The sequence below is a fragment of the Gastrolobium bilobum genome, unplaced genomic scaffold, assembly GCF_033153095.1.
Source record: "Gastrolobium bilobum isolate Gb01-03AN ecotype WA unplaced genomic scaffold, APGP_CSIRO_Gbil_v1 utg1531, whole genome shotgun sequence".
Taxonomy (NCBI): Eukaryota; Viridiplantae; Streptophyta; class Magnoliopsida; order Fabales; family Fabaceae; genus Gastrolobium; species Gastrolobium bilobum.
The window spans coordinates 6,643-32,073 of NW_026896587.1; the positions used below are offsets into that span (position 1 = coordinate 6,643).

At 35.7% G+C, this 25,431-nt stretch overlaps 1 protein-coding gene across 1 annotated transcript; it reads left to right on the plus strand.

The window, feature by feature from the left end:
* The first annotated feature begins 10,718 nt into the window (after positions 1–10,718).
* On the plus strand, positions 10,719–22,572 carry LOC133300783 (uncharacterized protein At1g28695-like). Its single transcript, XM_061500372.1, has 3 exons — positions 10,719–10,865; positions 10,971–11,360; positions 22,057–22,572. The coding sequence occupies exons 1-3, from the start codon at positions 10,719–10,721 to the stop codon at positions 22,570–22,572; spliced, it is 1,053 nt and encodes a 350-aa protein (XP_061356356.1).
* The last annotated feature ends 2,859 nt before the right edge of the window (positions 22,573–25,431 follow it).

A 25,431-nucleotide genomic window follows, 5' to 3' on the forward strand; every position in this document is an offset into this window, starting at 1 on the left:
TTGAAAGCACAAATTAGAGTAGTGAATATCGTGATTAATCAATAAGGTTGACTATACTTAAAAAGATAATGATATTTGTTCGGTTGTGTTGAGCCGTACGAGGATACCTCATGGGTATGCACTCATAGATATCTAAGAGATAGATATCTGATTGACTTATAGCCAATACTTCAATTACTGCGCACTATCAATGGACATGTAGTCAAGATGTGGATGTGTGCACAGTATTGCCGGTAATAGTAAATAGGTCAAAAGTGTGGACCTGAGATTTTTGGCCTTTTATTTATAAGGATTACCTTTATAGGCTTGGGCATTTGAGATCTCCCAATTGATATGAAATCTGCCTTGATTAATGGGGATAAAGATTTTATCCCTTGATCCTCTCTAGATTATATGATTGCGATATCCGTATCCAATCTTGCTTATAATAGGGTTGTTAGGATATGGATCCAGTCCATAACAGTTGTCCCCCAGCCTGGCAGTTTGGAAGCTCGGACTGCTGGGGTGCCTAAGTTTGATTAATAGGTCGACCTTATCGAGGTACTATGATCCTGCCTTGGGTCTGGTGCGGCTACCTCTTCCTGGTTTAGCTTTTTATATTAGCTTCTTTTCTCTTGAAGTCTCTGAGTGGTGAGGTGGTGTTTGCCTCTTTTTGACTTGAAGCTCGACTTCTCTTGCCGATGCTCTTTAGTTTTGACTAGGCTTATTGTCAGTCTTTTATATAGGCGTTCGCCTAAGTTTTAAGACGGCATTTCGTGCCTCCTTAATAATTAACTCGACTTTGCACTCCCTGGCTTTAAGTGTCGTGGTTTCAGATTTGGCTCGGTTTCGCATACCGAGATCTCTATTAGAATGAATTTGACCTTTTGTAAATGTGTATTGTACCTTAGGGAGCATGACTTTTCTTTATGCGACTTCCCCCTTTTGGATTTGGCTTGCTGCCTATGTCTTAATTTTGGGAAGGTCTTTTGTGCATTCTTCAACGATTTGTCCGGCTTCGAACACTACTAGAAAATTTACAATCAGCAAGGGAAAAATTCCCTTGCAAAACAACAAAATTTCCTTGCAAAAACTGTCTGCGACGGAATTTGCGAGGGAACACGATCCCTCGCTAAAACCCTCGTCGCAAATAGATTTGCAAGGGAAATTTGTCATATGACAATCCCTCGCAAATTGCTACGGAAAAGTTTCCTTGCAAAAAAGTAAATTTCCCTCGCTAACAACAGACCTATCTACAGTGTTTTTCCGTCGCAGATTGCGACAGAAATTGCGAGTATAATTTCCCTCGCAAATTTCCGTAGCAGAATTTGCAAGGGCTGTATTAAATTTCCCTTGCAAAATTTGCAAGGGAACATTTTGATTTTCCCTCGCAAAAGGCTACGAATTTTGCAAGGGAACATTTTGATTTTCCCTCGCAAAAGGCTATGAATTTTGCAAGGGAATTTTGAAAATTTCGGCCACAAATTCTGGAATTAAAATAAAAAAAATAAAAAAATGTATTAAACTTTTGTTAATTTTCCTGTAAACAACAAGGATTCCAAATGAACATAAATTGAGCAACAGAAATCCAAAAAAATACTGGATAAACAATTAAATTAAAATTAAATAGTATATGAACAAAAGTGAACAACAACAACCATCAAATCTACAACTAAAATGTCTCTAAAGTTCTAAACAAAAAAAAACATACAAAAAATATCTGATATATCTCTGAAGTCCTAAAAGAAGTAAAACATACAAACAACAACTAGTATGCCTCTAAAGTCCTAGCAAAGTCATCATCATCATCAGGCGCCGATGTCTTCGACTTGTTGCAGTTGGCTTCCTTGTCCTGCATTAAAAGTCGGAGTTGTTCTTGCAATTGTTTCATAATGTCAGCTTGCTGCTTCATAAAGTCCGCTTGCTGAGTTAGCTGCTCTGTCGCAGCATGTAATTGCTCCTGAATCTGGGAGTGGGACACCCTCATCTTTTTAAGCTCATCTGCAAATACATTATTATAAAACAGTAAGTTAAATGTTTAAAATAAAATATTAATAGAATAGAGATTGAAAACATAAAAGAATTAACTATGCATTGAGTTTACGGAATATTTGATTATTAATGAATTCCATGATCTCATCATAAGGTTCGAACCTGACAATATTAAATCAATTTATTTGATTATAACGATTGAGCAATGCTAGAAGCCACATTAGTACATCATTAGTAACAATTACAACTTACTCTGTGGTGCTTAAAGGATGAACCCATATACGTTTAGTCTGTGGATCACATTTCCCTTTCCAAAAATAAACCTAACACTAGAAGAATAATTTTGAATCTTTATACTTCAAAGACACCAACATAATCAATATACAGAGGTGAAGATCATGATTATAAAATAATAAACTTAAGGGATATCATAATCTATTAGCTATCCTGGATTTTTATATATATATATATATATATATATATATATATATATATATATATATATATATATAAATAAAGTGGTGTAGCCATTGGTTTGTGGAGCACGTGTTGCAGCATAACTTTTTGAAGCCTAATATTCGTATTAAGTTGAAAGAATATTCATATAGCAATTGAATAAAGGATGCAAGTTAACTAACATACACATGGATGGGTCCAACTAATTGAAAGGTGCAGTAGTCTTATACGAGAGCCTATCCAACTAATTCAAAGACCCATTTTGACCACTTTCATCCAAACACTCACGGTCTTCCACTTATAGTTAATTAATTTATTTTAATTTAATTAATTTAATTAATTGGTTTCCTTAATTTTATCTAATCAATCCAATTGATTTAATGAATTGGTTTCCTTAATTTTGGTCAATCAATCCAATTGACTTGTTTCATCAATTCCAGCCAATTAATTTAATTAATTGATTTCCTTAATTTTGGTCAATCAATCCAATTGATTTATTTCCAATCAATCAATGATCAAGATTGAGTGAAAGACTTCTAACTCTTACACTAGTGCAAGGAAATCCTATATATATATATATATATATATATATATATATATATATATATATATATATATATATATATATATATATATGGTCAAAACTATTTTATACCACTGCAAGTTACACTCTCAATATTCACCATTGATCCCACTTATGTCGAAGGGCTATAATTTTTTAGTAATGTAAGTCATTGGATACGAGTGGATCAATAATCAAGAATGGGTGAAAGACTTCTAACTCTTACTCTGGTGCAAGAATATCATGTCTCATATATATATAAAGCATGAATACTAACATCCTCTTATTGCAATTGCACAAGTCCCTATTGAGAGCTCCAATCGTCAAACTGACCATTAGATATGAAGTTTAATGAGTGTAACCCTTGCTTAAAGTATTTCAGCACGATCCAACGGTGAACTTATAAAGAAAAGAAACTTTCTCTCAAGATCGTGGCCCACAGTAGAATCGTACACACAAATCACTTTGGTTTGGAATTTCTGGTCATGCTACAGACCTCCAACCAGAAAAGCCATCGTCGGATATGAAGAATGATGAGTTGGGAATATGCTAACAAAATCTCAGCTCGACCAGACGGTACATGAAGGAGATATCGTAGAATGATCAAAGACTGCTCCTTCCTCAATTCTCCTGTGAAGTTTCTGAAATGGTTCTCTCTTTATTTTCATTTATAGCGACTAATTTTCATACTCCCTTGTCTTCAAAATGTTATTCACACACATTGAAAATGACTGCTGAATATCTTGAACTGGGAACCCTAGATTTTTTTATTGGGCTAAACTTGACTTTTAATTAAGTGGTTAAATCCCAACTACAAAGACCAGTGCCCTTTTTGGTGGCATCAGAAGCATGTGTCACTTTTCATTCATTTGCACAGTGATGACGACGATGATGGCTAGAACATGTCTCTATAAGACATTTTCATCTGCTTCTCACAACCAATTCATTTATACACACACATTAAATCTCAACATAATCTTATCTTTCCTACGATTAGCTGACATAGGTGCTACTATCACTAAATGCACTCAATGTCTGCCACAAAGGATGCGACGACGCATTTAATGACTTTTTCCCATACGCATATTGCATATCTTCTAATAGTCTTCTCCTACTTATAATGGCAAATTCCTAATTTATGCCCTTTTAAATTTGATTTATATGTTATTTTTGAATTTTGTGAGGGAATATACATCCCTCGCAATTTGCGAGGGAATATTAAATCCTCGCAATTTGCGAGGGAAACTGCGAGGGAAATTATGAAACTTCAGTTTTAATTTTTGGATCCTAGATTTTGCGAGGGAACTTCCGTCGCCAATTTTTCCCCTCACTGTTTCCGTCACAGACTTATGATGCTTGCGAGGGATTAAATTTCCCTCGCAAATTGCGACGGAATTACGACCGAATTGCAACGGATTCTGCGACGGCAATGTAGTAACGGAAATCTTGCCTATTTTCCCTCGCAATTGTCTTTCCCTTGCAAATTCCCTCGCAGTTTGCAAGGGAATTTTTCCCTCTCAAATTTCCCTTGCTATTCGCGACTTTTCCAGTAGTGGAATACCATGATTTTTTTTTTGTTTTTTACGGACTTGGCTTCTTTTGCCATAGTCTTGGATTCTTGAAAAAGGAGTTTGCATCCTCGATTTTAAGCCCGAATACATATACTGTGGCTTTTATTTTGAGCCACACTTTATTTGTGATGGCTTTTTAATTTGAGGCCAGCCTGTTAGGCCTTTGCGGTCAAAACCTTAACGAATTGGCTTTGCTGTTGTATTCTTAAGTTACTAGGCAGTTTTCCGCCTTCTTCATTTTGAGCCCAACTTCACATACCATGACTTTCTTTAAATTGACTTGGCTTTTGCCTTTTCTACTATTGCGACTCGGCAAATGCACCGGTCGTTAAGTAATAAAGTGTATCGGAGTACGAGATCGTTCCCACGAGAATTGGTTTTCAAGCACTAGTTCACTAATTGCGGTTTAGTTGGACAACCAAGATTGAGATGAAGAGAATTGAAATTAAAAACAATTAGTAGCATGTAAATTCAGAATTAAAAACAAGTAAAATGACAAGTTATTTAATTATCAAAAACAATCATAGTTAGGGTTTCGACTTCCCTCAATCTCCTCTTTATGCTATGAATTAAACTGTAAAGAATCTATTCTTAATATAATGCCAATCAATTCTTTCTAAGTTAATTAGGGCTCAATTCCTTGTTACCCTAAATCTATGTGATCTTAGAAGAACCCTAGTTCCCCGGTTATTTCCCAAGAAAACATGCATTAAAATAAAGAATTCAAAGATTGCACAATTTCCTTATGTCTATCCCTAGATCACAAGGATTATGATAAATTTATCAATTCGAGATTCATGCACCAACATTCATATTGTCATACAATTCCCCTAAATCAATCTATAAGGAGCAAACTCATAGAAAGCATCAAAGACAAATACATTTATTCATAAAACATAAAGATTCAATTGGGTTCCATCTACCCCTAACTACATAAAAACTTAGCCTAGCATATTGAAATAAAAAATAATTAGAAAGAAAATAATTCCCCAAGACTCCATTGGTGTGATGTCATCTTGACTCCTCAGTGCTCCAATGCTCCGCAACAGGGTTCCTTCTCTTGCCTCTGTGTATCTTCCGTTGTGTGTGTTTGTCCATTGACCCTAACTCTTTATTTATAACCATAAGATCATATCTTTTAATTCTTCATAAAATCTTCATTGATCTCTATCAATCCCCAATCAAATCTTGCTCGTCTCTTTTTAATCCAAGATCCTGTAGATTGAGCTTACTTGAGCTCGCGTTGGGTGCTCAGGCGCGCTACAGGGCACTTGAGCGCGCTTCCACGTTAAATTTTTTTGTAATTCTCTGCCTCATAGCGCTCAAGCGCCCAAATGGCCGCTCGAGCGTGCTTCTTGATGGGGATTTTTTCCTTTTTAGAGCGTTTGAGCGCTCTGTTGAGCGCTTGAGCGCCCTGGATGGATCAATTTGACTCTTTTTACTGTCCTAGCGCGCTTGAGCGCCCTTCTTCACGCTTGAGCGCGCTCCATTGACCATTGGCTTGCACTATCTTGGTTTCCTTTGACTAAGATTGAACTTTACTATTTGACTCTTCTTGAACTCTGCTTATCATAGTGTGGCTTTTGTATTTGTGACTAGAGTAACACCTCGTATATATCCGGTTTGTTATCATATCATCGTATTAAGCCTTGCTTAATTTAAAAATGCGAAATATCTTTTTCTTTCAACTATGAAGTCATTATCATTAGCCAAGTTGAATTACTTAATTCATTTCATAAAACATCGCCTGTATGTAAATTGCAAAAGACAGCTAACTGAAATACCTAATAACATGAATGTGAGTATCTAAGTCACAGATCTACAACACGTAGTCCGGACAATATCCTGATATATTATTAATTACCTCGGAGAGAAACTAAACATAAAGTCAAGTTAATGTGGCATGGATAATCCCCAAGTTCATGAACTCAGCCCTTAAACTCCTCAAAACAGAGACCCAAAGTTCAGAAACAAGGTCTCCTACCCACTCCCAAAGCTATGTCTCACACACACAAGGAGGTTTGGTGAAGGAACCAAGAGGAAAGGTGGTCTCTTGGCTCACAAGTGAAGGGAGGAAGGTGGTGGCTGATGGAGAGCAAGGTGCATCAGAAATGACTCACGTAGGAGGCTGCAACATGGCCTAGGGTTCTGTGCACTAAGCATTTATACCTACTTAAGTCTTAATCGCATTGTGTTAGCGCTAATAGCTACGCTTAACATTTTAATCCCAAACTTAGGATTCTGAACCTACTCATTTTTCTAAGATTTGTCATATTTTTATTTTATTTTTTGCAGCACCTTTCCGGTACACGCTTTTACATAACCAGTATCAGTTTTGGCACCAGTTCTCATTATTTTGACTTGAAATTTGTTATGTCAGTCCTATATATTTTTCTAGTGACATATACATACTTTTCATAATTTTTCGGGGTACTTCATCGGTACGCATTTATACCGTGGAACAGAATCGGTATCTGCACTTTTCGTCAGAAAAGCGACTTTCAGCATTATTAATCACTTACCATAATTATTTAATCCTTCTCATAATTATTAGGGTCAATTATGGAATTATTTCCTAATTCACATATTTATTTAATTAATTTCCTAAATTAACGGTGCGGGTTCTTACATGGATCAAATCTGACCTGACTTGGTTTCTGAAGTGGGTCTGACTTGGTTTCAAAATGGGGTCAAATTCGACCTGACCCGATTTTAACTTAGTTTCAAAACTTTTTTTTGATTTGATTTTTTTATAGTTATTGATTTAATTTCTAAACTCATATAATTTAATTATTTATTTGTTTTAAAAAATATAAATTATATAATAAATTTGATATTTGTTGAATAAATTAAGGAATGTAATTTTTTTATACATCACTCTTCTCAGCTTACAGTTGTTACAAGTGAAGAAGGCTTTTCATTCTTAATGGATTTCCTTTCCTCACTATTTCCCATGAGGTAAGCACCAAAAGGAAAGCACTTAGTGGAATACTTCTTGAGAAATTATTCAACTGCATTAAAAGGTGCCATATAAGTTGTTATAGAGAGAAAATGATAAATGAAGACCAATCAAAATTCATAAATCATGGTTCATGCACTTCAGAACCTACTCGTTATCCTAGACAGATACCAGCACAACATAATCTTATACTCTAAAATTGTAAACAGGTTATAAAGGCAAGATAAGCAAAGGAAAAAAAACATAAAGGAAAAACAATTCCAACATTTCTAATTATTGTTTCATAAAGAAAACGACAACATATATTACAAAATAATTACATTGAAGGTGTGAGATAGGTTCTAGGCTTCTAGCAGTAGTATAATAGTAAGGAGAAATTCGGCTTTACTCAGTTAATGACTACATAGCAACAGACGACATATATTACAAAATAACTTCTGTTTGACACTATGACTTTATAAACTACTATAAAGATGGCATCATACAACTATTACATTTTTCTAGCCAAGGACCACAAACAAATTGAAATCAATGACTTAATATTACAGTCAACTCTAAAAACAAAAACTGCAATTGTGATTTTTCGTTTTTTTTCTTCATATAATGGGCGTGGGTCAAGTTTTGGGTCAATTATTAAAATAAGTCCGGTCTAAAACTGACCCAATTAAATAGAAGTGAATCAGTATTTAAACTCAGTTCAAAAAAATAGATATTTATGGGTCAGATCAAGGGCGGGGTAAGTGAATCAGTTTTTTTGCACATCCTTAAGCATTGGAATAACCAAATAGAATACATAAAAAAATGAAGTCTTGGTTTAGAAGAATGAAAATAAAGCAATTGAATAATTTAATAGGATGCCTTTAATAGCTCTTATTTAATTCCTTTTTATTTAAAAATTTGATTTATTTCTTATATACAATGATATGTATTTTGATAAAGTCGTGGCTCATTCACTTAGTCTATGAGTTTTGTTAGGTAGGGCTAAAAGAAACCCTCTTACTTACTCTATAACATTTTTACTACTCTTGCTATATATAAGCCCCCGACCCAAGAGGGTATGGAATAAAATTTTGGAGGAATTTTGTTGGGAAAGCTATGTCTTAGGCGTAGTGTTGCGATTTCGGCAAGTATACCGATCGTCTCAAGTAATAAAAGTAGAAGTAAAGTATCGTCCCTCGAGGATTAAAGCACCAAGTATTATTATAACTAGTCCCTTCAATTTGGAAAATTCGAATTGGTTTAGAAAATAGATTTTGAATTAAAATAAAAGCAATCAAAATTAATTGCACTAATTATCAAGAACATTTAAGAATATTCAAGAACGCAGAAAGAGATATGAATAAAGACTGTAATACAAAACTGTAGTCAGGATACACTTCACCCTTATCCTCCTTTATAAACCTGAATTAATTCTTATAATTAATTAAAAACCTAAATTAATTCTTATAATTAATTAACTCATTAGTTCAGACAATTCATCTTTCTCGATTCAATTAGTTAAACCCTAATGTCTTAGAGCATTTAACCCTTTAAACCAATTAAAATCGTAGTGTCCTATTAATCCCTCTTGAATTAAGCATTAAGTTGATGGATTAAAAAGTCTGCAATTCGTACAAGCCTATGTCTAGATCATGCACAAATTATTATTTTACCTTTGTCAGGATTAAAACCATAATATGTCTATTGTGAACTATAACCCTCAAAACCCTATAAAATTGATCAGACCTAATAAGGATATGGAAAATTCATTCAGGGTAAAATAAAACTAATTGAATTAAAATAATTATAAAAACAATTCAGAAAGTATAAAGAATTCACATTGGATCCATGATCCTAACTACAAAAGAAAATTAGCCAGACATATCTGACTTAAACACAACAAAGAAGTAAAAATAATTCATAAGATGAAAGAAAAGAAGAAGAAGATGAAGAGAAAGAATCAATTGTCTTCAATCTTCAAATTCTTCAAATTCCTGATCCCCAGCGTGAGCCTCTAAGAACTCTCTCAATTTCTTGATATCTTAGAACTTCTCAGCCAAAGATCCTCTTCCCAGGGTTTTCATTTCCTTTTTATAGACTTTTGTCAAGTCGGCCCAAATCTTTATCTAATCCTCACTTTAGAATCCCCCTTCAGATACACTTTGATTCTCATTTAAAAACAGTCACGTGCTTCCCGCGATCTCGCGCTGATAGCGCGGGAATTAGGGCTAGAAACAGTAACTTCGTGCTACTAGCGCGGATCTCGCGCTGATAGCGCGGATCTTTTGTGATGAAAACTAATTCTAGCGCTGATAGCGCCACAATCACTACTAGAAAAATCTTGTATGGCGAGGGAATTGCTATGAAAATTCCGTCGCTAATTTCATCCTCGCTACTACTTTCCCTCGCAAATTCCCTCGCAAACGATTTTGCGAGAATTTGCGAGGGAAAGTAGTAGCGAGGATGAAATTAACGACGGAATTTGCATAGCAATTCCCTCGCTATATAGGATTTTTCTAGTAGTGAACCGGGCTAGTGGCGCGATAAATTCACCCTTTGCATTCATCTGTGCTTCTGAATTGATATCCTTTCTTGTACTTTTACCTACAAAATATAAGATATTCAGTGACAAGATATCTGAGTATGATTTATCAATTTATTAGCAATTATGAGCCTTTTTACTCCAAATTGGACAAGATTCTTGTTCTTTTTGACTTAAGAAAGTATATATGCTGGAGGCATAACATGCAGGGTTATACATGATCAGACAGGCAGTTAGGCAAACAAGGTATGCATGTTGCGCTTAGATCAATATGCAGAGCATCTGTTTGTGTGGTTGAACATCATGTTTTAAAATTTTATTATTATTATTATTTTTAAATTTCTCCACCAGTTTATTGATTAATTGACTATTCCAGTCTAGTAAAATTCTATTTATCAAAATTTTAACACAGTTGCGCAAGAAGACTCGGATATTTTAAAACTTTATCCTACCTATGATAGTCAACATGATTTCTAGTGAAAGTCGCGTACTTATTCATTGGAGTCTCTGGCAATTCTTTAACTAGCAACGTTCGAGAAAAACAAAGTCACTGACTAACTCTCTCTTCTTCGCTATCTCTACTTTGATCTCACATAAACCACCAAATATATATAAAGCTCTCAGATATGGTTTTGTAGCCTCACTATTCTCACAAAAGGCAGAGAGAAAGAGAGAATCATGGATAATCCTAGACAAAAACTCGAGAATTTCGCAATTGCAACATTACTCTTCGCTGGGTTTGTTTTCCTTTACAACTGGTCCTCCTCTTTCTCCGGTGAATTAATTCTATCCCAAAAAGAACCAATCTGCCAACAATCAAACATTGTAAGTTCAAACACCTATTCCTCATTTTTATTTTTTTTCCATAATTGGGCTCAAATTTTCAATCATTTGTTTTCTGTAATTACTTTTCTTTTGTGCATGTTGTAGACCAACATTGAAGCATATGGAGATGAACTAGACTCTGCATTGGCCAAAGCCTCAATAGGAAACAAAACTGTGATAATTGCTATAATAAATAAGGCCTATGCTGATCAAGATATAAAGGGTGATACAACTATGCTTGATCTATTTCTCACCAGTTTTTGGCTTGGAGATGGAACCAGGTCTCTCATTGATCACATTCTTATAGTAGCTGTTGATCGAACGGCCTATGATCGATGCCAGTTTTTGCGGTTAAACTGCTTCAGATTGGAAACAGATGGTGATCATTTTGAAGGAGAGAAACTCTACATGTCTCAAGATTTCATTAAGATGATGTGGAGAAGGACTCTTTTCCTCTTAGAAGTTCTCAAACGTGGCTACAATTTCATTTTCACGGTACATTTCTTTTTCTTTGCTCTATTTTTGTTACAATCCATCGAGTACGTGAATTTTTTTTTTTTAATTTAATTAGTGATTTCGAGTTTGAATCTGATGAAAATTTGGTAATGGTCCTGTCCGGCTTGACTTAATTGATGAACAGGTGGAAAAATTAAAAAAAGAAAAAGAAAATTAGATTGTAAAATCAATTCAATAGAATTACTGGTTTATTTGCTAACCTACACATCAACTATATTCGTTACCTTTGCATTAAATATTATTTGATTCATCCGTGACGTGACTACCTGAGGCGTGTTACTAACTAGATAAAGCATGATTCACATTTTTTCCATCAAGTTTTGGTGTATGTAACAGAACTCATAAATATACCAAAAAAACATTTATGGAGAAACTGAATTGGTTACATAGTTTGAAGCTTGAATAATAGGGATGTAATTTTCGTGGTTGAGATTGAAAGCACAAATTAGAGGAGTGAAAATCGTGATTAATCAATAAGGTTGACTATACTTAAAAAGATAAGGGTATTAGTATTTTTAAAAAAATTTCTAATTGTTATCAAAAAAAAAAAAAAAAAAAATCTAATTTTTTAGATAATTATTAGAATGATTATTAATTAAGAATTTTTTTTATTTATGAATGAGTTCTGTTAAGGATTTGGCAACTTTTAAAAAATATATATTTGAACGTAAGGTGATTAGTTATTACTTAAATTTTTTTCATTCTTTTTCCTTAAACTAAATTTAAAGCTTAAGATACGAAAAAATAAATTTATAATAAATTCTTTTTTACCAAAGAATATATAAATTCAACTTTTTTATTTCGATAATTACAATCTTTAACATTTAATTTAAATAAATTTAGGAAAAAATGTTTCTCCCGCCACAAAATTAACATTATTAGGGATTTGAAATAATTGTACAAGATATTTAAAAAAAATTATTTTTCTCTTGTAACTCAAAATATTATTCATTTTTTCTATAAATTCTAAAACAATGTTATTATAAGATTGCAGGAACTAACTTCACCCGTTGTAAGAGGAATTTGATATGATTGGCAATTTATTAACTCCATCATGTACTGTTTTAAATTAGTTATAAAAGTTGTGAAAGTTTTAAATTCCATCACGAATTTGTCAAACTTTTAAATGAAAAGATAGTATTAATTTCCATCATGAACTTGTCAAACTTCCCTTAGAAAGTTGTGACATGCGGTGGAAGGTATAGTTCATGTTACCTTTCTTATATGGTAGCACGTTGTATGATATGGCAGCAACATGCATTTACTTGTTAGCAATCTAGATTTTAGAAGGGTGCTAGAGTAGTGGAAACCCAAAAAACAGGGAAACCATTTTGAATTGTAGCTGTCCATATATTTAATTTTCAGTTTTTTATTTGTTCTAACCTTTTTTTTTAAATATGTAACAATTTAGAGTTGGTAAATGAAGGCAAACCAATGCCTTTCGGTTGACGTTATTTTGTTATTATTAATTTAATCTTTAATCTAATGATAACTGAAATATTTATATTAGTTATAAGTGTAACCTTCCTTTCTCTGTACCATTATCTCATGTAATTTGAATTGAAGCCTTTTAAACAAAGCTATTACAATTTTGCAAACAAGTGTTACACAGGAAAAAAACTGTAACACCCGGTGTATTAAACATATAAATGGTAATAAGCATATCTCAATATAAATGCGGATGCTAAATTTTAAATTATGAATCTTATCATATTAACTCAGTAAATCTTTTTCAAAAAATCGCTGTATGTAAATTACAATAAATAAATAAACTGAAAAACTTCATAACATAAATAATGTATCAAGTCATGGAACTACAACATGTAGACCAGACAAATCATGATACAATAATACAAATCTAGTCTGAAATAAAAATAGTTTATTCAAATGATAACCTTAAATGTAAAAGATTGTAATTATCGAAATAAAAAAGATTGTAATGATAACCTTCATTTCTTCTACAAATCCTAAAATGATATTATTTTGGAGTTGTAGAAGATAACCTTAGCTCTAGTCATAGAAAAAAAAATTACTTTTATATGGTTGGTAACTAACTCCATCATCTACCGTTTTAAATTAGTTTAAAAGTTGTGAAAGTTTTAAATTCCATTACGAATTTTTAAACTTTTAAATGAAAAGATAATATTATATTTCCATCGTGAACTTGTCAAACTTCCCTTAGAAAGTTGTGACATGAGGTGGAAGGTATAGTTCATCTTACCTTTCTTATATGGTAGCACGTTGTATGATCTGGCAGCAACATGCATTTAAGTGTTAGCAATCTAGATTTTAGAAGGGTGCTAGTGTAGGAGCACCGATTTAACAGAATAGAAAGAAGGGATATTGAGAGAGAGAGAGAGTTAGAGAGAGAAAAGAGAGGGAGATTGTCCAACATTTTCTATGCTTTTCTATTCACACCCCTCGTGGGCTATATACCTTCCTCGATTACAAGTTATTTTAGTGTATCACTTTTCTCCTAATACAAACATAGGACCCGATGACTATTGTAGATAGTCCATCAAATAACTAGGCTTCTTCCTTATACGAGTGGGCCTGTTCATTCCCAGCCCAATGGTAGGAAGTGCAACATTTCCTTGGTCTTCAAAACAAGACTCGTCTGCGAGTACGCTTGGGCCCTCCAATGCAAGGCCCACTTGTTGACAGCCCTTTGGCAAACTCTCTAAGTTGTCGGTGGCCTTAGGAATAGATGGAACTGGGAGACAACTGTTGTGCACTTGAGTTTGATTGGTGGGCAAAGGGATAAGAATCCCCGTATCTGTCTCCTGATTGGTCACCGTGGCGACTGTGGTTAATGGGTGTGGGGTTTCCAAAGCGTGTCTTACAGAAGTGAGCTTTGAACGTTGTAGCTACTCATAACTCCTTTCTAAATCTCAAGATGACCCTTTGCTACACCCAGGGGTTGTAACTGGCACCAGAGGGTGAGACCTGGAAGCCAAACCCATAGAAACAAGTGATTTGTCCTCCCAAGTTGACTCTTCTGGGGGCAAATCCTGCCACTGGACGAGAACTTGTGGTGTCTCCTTGTCATGTTTCCAAACGGAACGATGAAAGACGATGGCAGCCGGACGATGGACAAGCGGTGTGCTCTGCAGCTGTGAAGGTAATGGATGGATGTCAAAACTACCTGAAGGAAAAAAAGGGTCTCAGTAGTGAGACGTTGAAGACGGGATGCACCCTGGAGCCTTCCGGCAGCTGAAGACGGTATGCTACCTTCCCAACGCGTTCGACCACCTCAAAGGGCCCATAAAAGCGGAGGCTGAGCTTGTGGGAAGACCGGTGGTGGATTGACAACTGGCGGTATGGTTGCAGTCACAAGAGAACTCGATCCCTTACTTGAAAGGTGAGGTCTTTACGCTTACGGTATGCTTGATTCTTCATTAAAGCTTGCGCCTTTCTTGAACTTTGTTTCAAAGATGCGAGAATCCTAGAGCGGAGGAACATATCTGAGTCCACTGCTTCTATTGGAGTCGAGCCCAAAGTATATTCCAGCAAACATGGAGGCGTACGGCCGTAAGTGGCTTGAAAGGGTGAGGTTCCATATGAACGGTTGTGAGCCGTATTAAAATGAAATTCTGCCCAGCTTAGAAAACAATGCCAAGCTGATGGATGGTCGTGAACGAAACACCTCAGGTATTGCTCTAAACTGTGGTTCACCCTCTCGGTTTGACCGTCTGACTGGGGATGGTAAGCCGAGCTAAAATGGAGTTTAGTCCCTTGTAGCTAGAATAATGCTTTCCATAACTCACTGGTAAAAATAGGGTCCCTGTCCGAAACTATAGATTTGGGTGGACCGTGCAATTTGCCCACCGTGTCCCAAAAGACCTGTGCCACCTTGGCGGCAGAATACTTGGGTGGTAAAGGAGCAAAGTGAGCCCCTTTTGTGAGTCTATCCAGCACGACTAAGATGTCAGTAAATCTCCCTGAATTGGGCAAATGGGTAACGAAATCCATTGACAATTCCGACCAAATGGCATCGGGGATTGGGGGGGGGGGGGGGGTTGTAGTAGGCCATAGAGTGGGTGATTTGGGGCTTTAGTTTTCTGGCATATCTCGCACTGGTTGATAAATTGTTGAACGTCCTTTTTCATTTTTTTCCAGGTGAACTTCGAGCCAAGCCAGAGCAAAGTGCGTCTGACCCCAGCATGTCCTCCTACCTTGGATGAGTGGAACTCATGGAGCAGGGAAGAGATTAAAGAGGAGCCCGCAGGGATGTATAAGCGGTTACGATGGAACAACAACCCATTATGCTTATGCCAATGTGGCTATTTCGAAGAATCAATTTGTAATTCTTGTAAAATACCAGTAGCATAGGAGTCATTCTGTAATTCGGACTATATAACTGGACTATACTGAGAGGTAGGATAGCTTAGTAGCATTAGCTCAGGGGATGAATTGCTGTGAGTCCCCTCTGGTTGCCGCGACAAGGCGTCCCGGTAACATTGAACTTTCCAGGACTGTATTGAATGTTGTAGTTGAAACCCAACAATTTCGCAAGAAATTGTTGTTGCTTTGGGGTTTGAATCACTTGTGACATCAAGTGGTGCAAACTCTTATGATCCGTTTTTATAACAAAGGAAGTACCCAGAAGATATTGTCGCAATTTAGCGACTGCCGAGGTGATGGCGTACATCTCTCTGAAAAAAGTGGATTTTGCTTGCATGCTCTTAGATAACTTCCGGCTAAAATAAGCAATTGGGTGACCGGATTGTAGTAAGACCGCGCCCACTCCTACGCCAGAAGCATCCGTTTCCAAAACAAAAGGAAGCGAGAAGTTTGGGAGAGCCAAAATATGTGCATTAATCACTAACTGTTTAAGTAAAACAAATGCTTGTTCTGCAGTTGCGGACCACATGAAAGCATCTTTAGACAGTATATTAGTGAGAGGGGCTGCAACTGATGCATATCCTTTATTAAATTTGCGGTAGTAACCCGATAGGCCCAGAAAAGCATGTAGGTGTGTAACTGAGAGAGGGACGGGCCAGTCACGAATGGCTTGTATCTTGGATGGGTCAGGTGAGACACCTAAAACTGAAATAATATGACCAAGGAATTGGATTTCCTGCACAGCAAAAGAGCATTTAGTAATCTTAGCAAAAAAATTATGCGTACAAAGTGTCTAGAGTACTTGTAGTAAATGCGCAGCGTGGGCCTGTAAGGAGGGACTGTAGATGAATATATCATCAAAAAAGATGACAACAAACTTCCGCAGGAATCTAGTGAATACATGATTCATGGTGTCCTGGAAAGTTGATGGGGCGTTGGATAACCCAAATGGCATCACCAAAAATTCAAAATGCCCACTATGAGTTCTGAAGGCAGTTTTGTGTATATCACATGGTTCCATTTTAATCTGGTGGTACCCAGATTGTAAATCAAGTTTGGAGAAGAATTGTGCTCCATGTAGCTCATCCAGCAATTCATTTACCGTAGGAATAGGAAATTTATCAGGAATAGTAATGGCATTCAGGGAACAGTATTCAACACAAAAACGCCACGTGCCATCTTTTTTGTGCACCAGCAAAACTGGGGAACTGAAAGGGGATTGACTCGGACGGAAGATACCAGTAGTTAACATTTCATTAACCAATCGCTCAATTTCTGCCTTTTGAAAATGGGGGTATCGATAAGGGCAAACCTGGACAGGTTTGGAGTTGGGTATGAGATTAATAGGGTGGTTAAAGGATCTGTCTGGTGGCAGGGTGGTGGGCATGCGGAAAACATCTGGAAATTGGTTTAAGAGCCTTTGGATGAGGGAGGGAGGTGGACTTGAAACTTGTGGCTGGGCTGTGTCCTGGGGTGTGCTAGTGAGGTACATGATGAAAGTAACTGGCCTTGAAAGCCGTAGCATGTGAGAGGGAAAAACAAAAAATTTTCTTATGCGGAATCACACGTGCAATCAAGAATCATGCTTTATGACAGTATGATGTTACCTTTGTTTGTGAGTTCAAAACTCCAAGACGATCAGTGTTAGGTTTGAAGGGTTCAAACCCTCAAATGTTGATCTACACCACCCACGTCAAGATGCAAGAACTCTTCTTGTCAAGCCACCAATTGACCACCACAAAGAGGCTTGTTATGCGCTCAATAGGTGAAGAAGGAGGCTAGGTAAATGTGTCTAGAAGAGTGAAGTCTTCAGCATGAAAACTTCACAAGAGTGGGAATGGATTGGAGTAGAATTGGCTAGGTCTTTTTCTGAAAACCTTAAGGAGAACTTACCCCTAGTAGAGAGTGAGAGAGTTAGTTAATCAAATCAGATTTTTCACTTAAATCCATGATGTAGGTGGCGCACAAGAGAAGAGAGAAAGGGGAGTTGTTTGCAATTCAAAATTCCCAACAACCTACCTTTGAATCCTCATGAGACTAGGTCTCTACCTAGTCAAAATTCTGATCCAATGACCATCATATGGCCAGCCATTATGCGCCCCTATTCAGCCCCAAAAGGGGTCCAGATTCGTTGAGCAAATGCATTCAAATTTGAACCAACTCACTCACTGATTCTCTCAACAAACCAAATCTAATTGGAGCTTGTTTGGTGGACTAGATGACACTCATCATCCATCCAAAGTGGCGCCCCAAATCAGCCCTTGGAGATCTCTATAGATCTTCTCTTGATACAAGAGATTTGTTCCGACAAGATCTAATCTTATCCTTTTGTTATGAAACAACTTTTCATAGCCAATTCAAATTCGAATTCAACCATTTAAATTCAAATGTTCAAACATTTAAATTCTAAATTCAAATTCAAATTTCAAATTCAAGTTCAAATTTCAAATTCAAAATTCAAATTTCAAATTCAAAACTCAAAATTCAAAATTCAAATGTAAATTTCAAATTCAAAATTCGAATTTCAAAATTCAAATTCAAAATTCAAATTTCAAAATTCAAATTTCAAATTCAAGATTCAAAATTTAAATATTTGATAATTAATTTAACCAATTAAATTAATTAGTAATGTCTTGGACCATCCAAGCCCATTAACCATACCACTCTCCCTCTTAGGTGGGCTTCCAAACTTCATCTTGGGCTAACAACCATTATTAGGCCCAATACCTTTAATGCTATATCATCATGACAATAAGGTGTTAGTGTGTGACTCATTAGGCCCAACATAGCTACTGACATAAACGGGCTTGGGCCCAACAAGCCCACAACCCATATAATGACAACACAGAGCACTAGCAATGCTTTGTTGCTCCAGAGCCAGTTAGATTAATGACTTAATCATCCTATTACACATATTTGGTTGCCGTATGTATCTCATTTCGTCTCGGTTACCTTCGCATTAAACCTAGGGTAAGGAAACGTATCAACCCTTGCGGTTTATGGTAAGCTTTATTCGAAATAGGGAATCTTCAATTTACTGACTCTAAAGGCAGATCATCTCATGATCTCTTTTACTATGCATAGATTCCTGAGTCCCTATAAATGTCTTCCCGATTTCTCCGGTTTACAGATAACCTAATCTCTCACAGAGATTTGACGAATTCCTTCAGCTTATCACCCTAGCCCTGTGCTCTTTCAGGACAAGCTCAACAGTATACCTATGAGTCTCCATGTTTCAGGCAGACGAGGTATACAGTCAAAGGATGCCTTCTAGAACACAGTCTAGGTAATAACTTCTGGTCTAAGGAAAGACATACCCAAATGTAAAGAGACTACTCTAATGATACTCTCTGTGAGGTTTCCTCATAGAGTCTCTTTGTGGGTCTGTTCAGCGCGAGCTATACCCTTATAGGTCCACCCACGACTTTAGCTAAGACATCTTGATATCTGTAGCTCATGAGGTCTTTACCTTGATCCGAATACAAGTAGATAAGTCGTGCTAGTCTTACCCGAGATCACTGATCCCCATTCTCAGTGTCTCTAGACTAGGAACATAAAATTAGGAATAAACATCTGGTATCCTTAAATCCTCATGATCGTGATCTCATCACAGATACTTAAGAGATACCTATTTTATTCCAAGGGGTTTATCCAGTTTATTCATAATATATTAACAATAATATCGAGACTAAATATGAAACAGGATAAAGAGTGCTTATTATTAATTTGCGACAAAAAGGTCTACATCTTATGTCCTTATTTAATCAAAAAGATTATCTCTAGGACACCCATATACTAACACATGAAACAAGAGGAGACTGAGTTTTGGGCTACGAGTTTATGTAGTTGGGCGTTGGAAATTTGGGATGGGCCAGGGCTGGTGTCACCGTGGATATTGGTCCAAGTTTAGCAAGCCATTGAATGCCTAGGACAACGTCTGCCCCTTTAAGATCCAACACAAACAAATCCACAGAGAAAGTAGTGGACTGGAGAGTTAATGGAACTGTCACACAAGAAGCTTTACATTGGAGTGTGTCACCATTACCCACCTGCACTTGGAATGAGTCAATTTGCTGCATAGTTAAGTTAAGAAAACTTGCCATGCGCGCAGTAATGAAGTTATGGGTGCTGCCCCCATAAACCAGAATTTGAACTAAATTACCCTTGATGGTCCCTGTAAGGCAGAATGATCTGGAATTGTGATGGCCGAACAAAGCGTTGAAGCTAATTTCTGGGGTCACATCACCAGAAACGGAGACCTCTGGAATTGCAGTACTCTCCGGTCCTGGATCATCATCAGTGCCTTCAAAATATAGCAAAGCAGCACTCCCTTTACATTTGTGACCGAATGAGTATTTCTCATCGCAATTGTAACACAAGTTTTTCTCACGTTTCAACAACCTCTCTTCTTGTGATAAACGTTGGATAGGGACGACGGGTAGTGGGTTACTGGTTGTGGGTTTAGGAGGAGTTGTAGTGGAAGAAAAATGGAAAGGTTTCTGTGAGGTTTGCCAAGGACGTGAAGAACGTGGCTCATTAGATTGGTCTTCATAAACACGAGCAAGAGAAAATGCCTCGTGATAGTCAGCGGGTTTGAGAGTCAGAACAGATCGTCTGATGTGAGGTTTTAAACCTGAGATAAAAATACTTCGGAGCAGGGTGGCTGAAATGCCTGGGACCTTACTCACGAGCTTTTCAAAGGCAGATTGATAATCCAAAACTGAGCCAGTTTGTTGGATTCTAACCAACGATCAAGCAGGATCCTCAAACTCAGAAGGACCAAAACGCCTTAGTAGTGCTGTGCAGAACGTACGCCAATCAGGCATGAGGCCGTTCTGGTCAAAACCATAGAACCAGCTAGCTACCAGTTCATCCAGATGGAATGCATCTAGATTTAATCGGTCAGGAAGTGGAACTTGGTAGAAGGTAAAATACCTCTCAACAGCAGTAATCCAAGTAGTAAGGTCACCGGAAGAGAAATAAGGGAAATCCAGCTTAACCTGGCGAGATCTAGAAATATCTGAACCAGATGAGGTACTGCCATTGGGTCCAGATCCCAATATGCCTCGAATACTGGGTGGCGTCTGTTGGAGCTCAATCAACCGAGTGAGGTCCTGATGGAAACGGTTTTGAGATTCTTGCATCAGTTGTTGGGACGTGTGCATCTGGGTTTGGGACTCCTGAACGACAAGGTGTTGTTGCTCGTGAATTAACTCAGCGGCTTGAAATTGTTGTTCAAGGGTCTCTAGACAGTTTTTTAGTTCACACATTCGCGTGTTATCGGCCATGGTAGGAAGGAAGAGATCAGATGAAAGCACCAAATTGTAGGAGCACCGATTTAACAAATAGAAAGAAGGGATATCGTGAGAGAGAGAGAGAAAGTTAGAGAGAGAAATGAGAGAGAGATTGTCCAACATTTTCTATGCTTTTCTATTCACACCCCTCATGGGCTATATACCTTCCTCGATTACAAGCTATTTTAGTGTATCACTTTTCTCCTCATACAAACATAGGACCCGATGGCTATTGTAGATAGTCCATCAAATAACTAGGCTTCTTCCTTATATGAGTGGGCCTGTTCATTCCCAGCCCAATGGTGGGAAGTGCAACAGCTAGAGTAGTGGAAACCCAAAAAACATGGAAACCATTTTGAATTGTAGCTGTCTATATATTTAATTTTCAGTTTTTTATTTGTTCCAACATTTTTTTTTAAATATGTACCAATTTAGAGTTGGTAAATGAAGGCAAACCAATGACTTTCAGTTAACGTTATTTTGTTATTAATAATTTAATCTTTTATATAATGATAACCGAAATGGTTATATCAGTATTATTTTTCTTTCTCTGTACCATTATCTGGTGTAATTTGAATTCAAGCCTTTTAACAAAGCTATTACAATTTTGCAAACAAGTGTTACACAGGAAAAAAAACCCTCACAACGTACATGTAGGCAACACAATACTATGAAGAAAAAGCTAGCTAGTATAATTCTTGCTTTAGATTGAGGACACATCCATAAAGATTTTTGTTGTTTATTTTTGTGTAGATAACATAACCCCTTTGAGAAAAAGTTATTTTAAAAGGTGAATAAGTGCAAATTTAATATTAATTCAATTCAAAATAATTTTTTTTTAGGATATATCCACCGGTTCAACAATTATCCAACTAATCCGGTTTTAGGGCTCGAACTCGAAATCTCTTATAAATGGGAACATGCCTCTTATGACTTGAAACAAACATTGTTGGTTAATTCGAAATATATTTGATTTGTTAGTGATTCTTTCTCTCTTAGTCTCCTCTAATTAATGTTCAAAACATTCATTTTTACAGGACACTGATGTAATGTGGCTAAGAAACCCTTTTACAAGATTGAGCAAGAATGAGACTGAAGACCTTCAAATCAGCACGGACATGTACCTTGGTGATCCTTGGTCAGAAAAAAATCCAATCAACACTGGATTTTACCTTGTGAGGTCAAACAACAAGACCATCTCCTTGTTTGAAACATGGTATGGAAAGAAAGACAATTCCACAGGAGAAAAGGAACAAGATGTGCTTGTTGACCTCATTAAAAATGGTATAATTGGAGATTTGGGACTTAGAGTTCGGTTCTTAGACACCCTTTATTTTAGTGGATTTTGCCAAAATAGCAAAGATTTTGGGGTAGTCACCACCGTCCATGCCAATTGTTGCAGAAGTATCTATGCTAAGGTAGCGGATTTAAAGAATGTCCTACGTGATTGGAAGAAATTTAAGAGGATAGAGGGTAATTCGACAGTGAATTTGGAGTGGACTAAGCACAATTGGTGTTCGCATTCTTGGGAAAGTGCTAACAAGACTGTATAAACATTTATGAAGAGATTAATAAAGGAATAAAAAATTCTGTATGGAAAAATCTTTGTGAGGATTCTATTACAAAAATATCATACAAATCAACTTTTTTTTTTATTATAATTCTTTTGATTTTTCAATTCTCCTAGACATTTGAATATTTACTTCTTGGTTTACTAGATTTTCTTGTTGATTCAATAATAAGATCTTGTAATGGGGTAATAGAAAATCTTCTTACTAGATTTTTCACCTGGTTATAATCGAAATTTTTCTATTCATGATTTGAATTGTGCGCAACGATTCAATTCATGCTTTAGGGTCCTCATGATAATAGACATGTAGTATCCTCGAGTCCTCATGATCATAATCCCTATCATAGATCCTCGAGTGAACATTTGTTCTATTCCTAGGATCTTTATCTTTAAAATCATATTAACTATAAAATATAGGCGAGACTTAAATATGATAAAGATAAAGTACACTCAAATATATAAATCATGAAATACCAAATAGTACAAGGTGTTCATATGATAAAATAGATTGTCTCTAGGACACCTACATACTAACATAGGCTAGTAAGAATGTAAGTGAATATGTAGATGCTCATGGAAATTAGAGGGTAGAGGAGCTTGGGAACCGGCTTCCATTTGAAATCATACAACTCATAAGAAGTGTGTTACCTCTCAATCTTAATGTTTTCTGGGGTTCATATTGACCAAATTGGCTAACCAAATTTGTGGGACGTCATTTGAAGATGCATGGGTCGTCAAAGAATTAGACTACTCCTCTAGAAAAGAAGCCCATGGTAGAGTTCAAACTAAGAGTAGGCTCTATAAACTGCATCTTGGAGATCTATTTAATCCATAGGTTTTGATTGTTACCTTTTCTAATTCTGGTTTGCACATTAATTGGTTAATTGATAACGTAAAGCAAATGGAATCTTCTCGATATGAAGTCAATTGGCATATGATTTTTGTGGTCACTTGTTGGTTAGCATGGAATTGGAGAAATGCCATCATACATGGTACATGAAATGCCATCATCAGAGATAGGACCATATCCCAAAGATCTACACTCATGCAATAATTAAATGGGTTCCACTAGACGAAGGATAGATAAAACTAAACACAAGTGGAGCGAGCATCTAAAGGTAAATCAGGTATGGTAGTTAAAATTCTAATTTAAATTTGCACTTTTATGATTTTACGATTTTTTACGATTTTTTTTATATTTTATGATTTTTTTATCCTCCTTTCGATATTAAGTAAAACTCCAATTTTAACTACCATACTTGTGGAGGTAACTTGCGTAACTTAACTGGTTAGTGGATTAATGTTTTTTCTACTAAGTTGAACATTGCAATGCCGTAACAAACATTGTAATGCTGTAACAACAGAATTGTTGTGAGGTATGCGAAAAGGCTTGCAATTTGCTTAGGAAAGAAAGTGGAGGAAGATAGTTCTAGAAAGTGAATATGCTTGTGCTATCACTTTTCTCACCATATTTGGTGATACCACGGTGGTATGACCACCTGTGAGTCTCAGTTGCTAATTCGTTTACGGGCATGAATATTTAAACATTGGATTGTATTACAAGATGAAAAATTGAATATTCATTCTGTTAATCATTTGTCTGGACAAAGGGAATATATACAAATCGAAAATGATACATCAGAATCTATGGGTTGTTATAACAACCAATGAGCTGGCAAAACAGAAAATCAATGAGCTGGCAAAACAGAAATATAAAAAGAGAAAAATAAGAAATAATAAAAATGTATATACAATTAATAGATTGTGCGTTTTATGCACGTTTACATGGAAGTCAACTCTTGTGGAAACTGGCCGGCAAATCTCCAACCAGAAAGGCCAGATCAAGAGGACTTTAAAACATTCCAATCCCCTCCCCTTGGCATTAGTTGGTTTTTTTTTGTTTTTTGTTTATTTAATTTTCCTTTGTAGTACTAGACGTATTCTGATGAATTAATTTGTTTTGTGAGGGTTTTCCCCTATAGCTTGCCCAAAAAAAAAGATAAATCTTAAATCATAAGATTCAAAAAGATAATGAAACGTAAATATATTTTATGTTTATTTAAATATAAATATATCATAAAAATATATATAAGAAAATAAAAAAAATTAAGATTTGGAAATAGAATAAAAAATAAATTAGAATATATTGAAGTAAATTTTATTTTATAATCATTGTCAAATAGATTTAAAATATATTTTATAATAAATATATTATAAATATATAAGACAGGAAGAATAAATTTATAATTTGAAAATTCGATAAAATTAGGCAAACATGATAAAATTAATTATTTTTGTCAATTAAATAAATTTGATTTCTACCTAAAACACACACACACATATATATATATAAAAGAAATAAGATAAAAAGAATAGAACTATAATTTAAAAATTGAATAAAAAGAAAATTTAAATATAAAAATTAGATTTTATTGTTAATAAATTTAAAATTTGTTTAGATTATAAATTACAATAGATAAATAAAATTCCTTTTGATTTTTCCTTATTCTCCTTTTTACTAATACTCTGGTCGTTAACTTATAAATTAGCAATACAAATATATATATTACACTTTAAAATACAAACAATAATAAAATAATAAATAATTCATTTTTCTTTAAAGTGAATTGTTATAAGAATTTATTTATTTCAAAATAAATACCTGCCATGCCTTTTTTGGTGATTGAATAACTGAAGAAAAAGAGAGAGTTGCTAATTTGATTCTCCTTTGATATTCTGTTTAATTCAAGCCATGTTTTCAAATTATTTTAAGTTAAGTTTGCTTCATTTAATGTTGTTTTGGATGTAGGCCGGATAGTCGGCATCCACAGCCCAGCCAGTA

Coding starts and splice junctions, on each gene's coding strand:
- LOC133300783 (XM_061500372.1), top strand. CDS start 10,719: ATGGATAATCCTAGACAAAAACTCGAGAATTTCGCAATTGCAACATTA. Junction 10,866..10,970: donor TCTGCCAACAATCAAACATT/GTAAGTTCAAAC, acceptor TGCATGTTGTAG/ACCAACATTGAAGCATATGG. Junction 11,361..22,056: donor GCTACAATTTCATTTTCACG/GTACATTTCTTT, acceptor TCATTTTTACAG/GACACTGATGTAATGTGGCT.